Here is a 3,282-nt window from a genome sequence, read left to right on the forward strand (position 1 = left end):
TGTGTGTGTGCATGGTTGTGTGTCTCTGTGTTGCCCTGTGACAGACTGGCGACCTGTCCAGGGTGACCCCGCCTCTCGCCCGGTACGTTAGCTGGAGAGGCAGCAGGACCTCCTGACCCCACTGAGGGACAAGGGTGTGAGGAAATGGATGGATGTGTTATTTGCAGAATTACAGTTTCTTGTCCGTTTCTCGCGGCTGTCTGAAGGTTTGCAGCTCTCCATCTCTCTGTGCCACTCCACCGGAGAGAAGAAGAGCAGCCGCGCGTCTCCGGAGAAACCCAAACCCGACGACCATCTTTACGTCCTGGAGCACAACCTGCACCAGATGATGAGAGAGGTGACGCAGTTCGGCCCTGCAGGACGCGCCAGTCGAACTCAGAGGAAGTGACCCGCTGATGTTCTGCCCGTTTCAGTTCCACAAGCAGCAGCTGAGCTCGGTGGTGATGCCGCATCCGGCCAGCGCGCCGTTCGGCCACAAGCGGCTGCGGCTGGCGGGGCCGATGGCGTACGACAAGGCCGAGATCTCCAGCCTGCAGCAGAGCGAGGGGCTGCTGGAGAAGATCATCAAACAGGCCAAACACATCTTCCTGCGCAGCAGGTAGCGCCGTCGTGCTTTAACTAGGCCTCAACAATAAACCTGCTTTAGCAGTTTATCACATTTTTGGTTTTTTGAAGATTTAAGTTTTGGAAAATCTGGATTTTTTTTTTTTCCCACCTGTGATCTCCTTGAGTTTCTGCGGTTCAGAGTGATGTCAGGGCGGCCATCTTGTTTTACAGCGTCTGTTTGATTTGAATTCAAGTAGAACTGAAACGATTAATCATGAATGTCAACAAATGTATTAATTGGTAAAGAGGCCATTTCCTGACGATGCAACACAACCAGAGCACTTGTATAAAAAATATAAATATTTAGCATTTTAAAAATGTAAGTCTGTCCTTCAGAGCTCCTCGTCTGGCAGTTTTAGCTTCAGATCGGGTCAAATGAAACCTCCTTTAAGCTTCTCTTGCTGTCCAGCGAACCGTCGTCATCCTCCCTGCGTCGGGGCGCAGAGCCGCCATGACACGAGACCAAACCACACAAAGCCTTCTGGTTTATTTATTCACCAATTAAATCTATTTTAAATGAAATGAAAGCTCAGAGCTGCTGCAGTGCGCTGAGCACAGCTGTAAAAAGTCACGGCTCTCTCCGGCTGCGGCTCCGGTTCTGTTCGTGGTAAAGATCCGTTCAGAGGAATCAGACGGTCTAACGCTGCGGGTCGGTTCTGCAGGACGGCTCGGACCATCGACAGCCTGGCCAGCCGCATCGAGGACCCTCAGATCCAGGCCCACTGGTCCAACATCAACGACGTCTACGAGTCCAGCGTCAAGGTGCTGATCACTTCGCACGGCTACGAGCAAATCTGCAAGTGAGTCCGATGCCTCTGACAAGGAAACTTTATTCTTCCCTCATTTGTTTGGTTTTTTATTTTAACCATATTTATTAACCCAACAAGTTTTCAGTTATGGTGGAATGAAAGAAACTGAAGAAATCAGCAGCTGGAGGTTCACACTTCCTGTCATTCTGTCACTAATCAAACATGAGAACGAGATTCCAACATGATGACATTTCTGAGTTTCAAAGGTTAAAGATTCGCTAGAAAAAAACAGAAATTTTGGAAAGTCCTCATTTTTTAAAAGTCAGAAACTTCTTTGAGTAAAACTTGAAGATTTAAGTTTTGAAAGTTGAAGATTTACTCGAAAAGAATCAAATTTGGAAAAAAAACACGAACATTTCTGAGCTTCACAAATCGAAAAACATTTTTAAAACATTTCTGCCATCCTACAAATTGAAGTTTATTGTAGCAAATTTTTCACTTTTCTAAAAGAAAGTGTTAGATTTTTGGCTGAAATTAATTTATTTTATTCCGATCGTTAACGGCGCCGATTTGCCGTCGCAGATATCTGTTAAATTCTGCGTTTTATTGCGGACGCCATTTTGTTTCTCAAATTCTGGGACTCCGTCCGCGTTTCCGGCACCGTGGAGACCGTCCGGTTGTCATGGTAACCGTGGCTGCTGTGCGTGCAGGTCCATCCAGCTGCAGCTGAACATCGGCGTGGAGCAGATCCGGGTGGTGCACCGGGACGGCCGGGTCGTCACGCTGTCGCACCAGGAGCAGGAGCTGCAGGACTTCCTCCTCTCTCAGGTACGGCCCGTCGCTCCCGCAGCCGTTTGCGGCAGCGGGCGGCGTGTGACGGCGCGCCTCGTTTCAGATGTCGCAGCACCAGGTGCACGCCGTGCAGCAGCTGGCCAAGGTGATGGGCTGGCACGTCCTGAGCTTCAGCAACCACGTGGGGCTGGGCCCCGTGGAGAGCATCGGGAACGCCTCCGCCATCACCGTCGCTTCCCCCAACGGAGAGTACGCCATCTCAGGTGAGGCCTTAACCAACGCTGGGCCGGTTCGGTTCGGTTCCAACGGCCAGAACCGCATCATTAGAGGCCGCAAAACATCTTAACATTAACAGGAAAAATGAGAAAATAGCTTCGACAGTTAGCGTGAGTTATCAGTCTGAGAGTCTTTCTTCTAAAAGTTGCATTCTGGGAAATGTAGGCAGAGGAAAGACTTGGACGTTCAACCTCTCACTGCTTGCTAAGCAAAGTTGCTGGATTCACTTAATTCGTTATATGGTTACCTAGCAACAACCTGCTGGTTAAGTGGCAGCCCCCCTCCCCACTTCGGTTACCTAGCAACTACCTGCTGGTTAACAGTTTCACGTTTCCCCGCTTTGCCTGATAAAACAGCAGAATGGAGTGAAAACTGGATCAAACCACCAGCCTGGTAGCACTTCAGATATTTAAAACAAAAAACTTATCAATAATGATCAATACAGACAGATATGAAATGCTTCAGCTGTAGCCGTAGAGATCCTGATCCGGTTCTGGCTCTTGACCCGGTTCCGGCTCTTGACCAGGCTCCTGATCCGGTTCCGGCTCCTGTTCCGGTTCCGGCTCTTGACCAGGCTCCTGTTCTGGTTCCGGCTCCTGATCCGGTTCCGGCTCTTGACCAGGCTCCAGATCCGGTTCCGGCTCTTGACCAGGCTCCTGTTCCGGTTCTGGCTCTTGACCCGGCTCCTGTTCCGGTTCCGGCTCTTGACCCGGCTCCTGTTCTGGTTCCGGCTCTTGACCCGGCTCCTGATCCGGTTCCGGCTCCTGATCCGGTTCCGGCTCCTGTTCCGGCTCCTGACCCGGTTTCGGCTCCTGATCCGGTTCCGGCTCCTGACCCGGTTACGGCTCCTGTTCCGGTT

General features: G+C 50.8%; 1 protein-coding gene across 1 annotated transcript in view; it reads left to right on the forward strand.

Annotated features, from left to right (window-relative positions):
* The window catches only part of med17 (mediator complex subunit 17), a 10,151-nt gene that overhangs the window by 5,485 nt on the left and 1,384 nt on the right, over positions 1-3,282 (forward strand). Inside the window, exons 8-12 of the mRNA XM_008426694.2 lie at positions 207-337; positions 414-598; positions 1,269-1,406; positions 2,066-2,183; positions 2,251-2,410. Of these exons, the coding sequence (XP_008424916.1) occupies positions 207-337; positions 414-598; positions 1,269-1,406; positions 2,066-2,183; positions 2,251-2,410 (732 nt within the window). The remainder of the gene's footprint in view (positions 1-206; positions 338-413; positions 599-1,268; positions 1,407-2,065; positions 2,184-2,250; positions 2,411-3,282) is intronic.

The sequence above is a fragment of the Poecilia reticulata genome, linkage group LG13 (assembly GCF_000633615.1).
Source record: "Poecilia reticulata strain Guanapo linkage group LG13, Guppy_female_1.0+MT, whole genome shotgun sequence".
NCBI classification, from domain to species: Eukaryota; Metazoa; Chordata; class Actinopteri; order Cyprinodontiformes; family Poeciliidae; genus Poecilia; species Poecilia reticulata.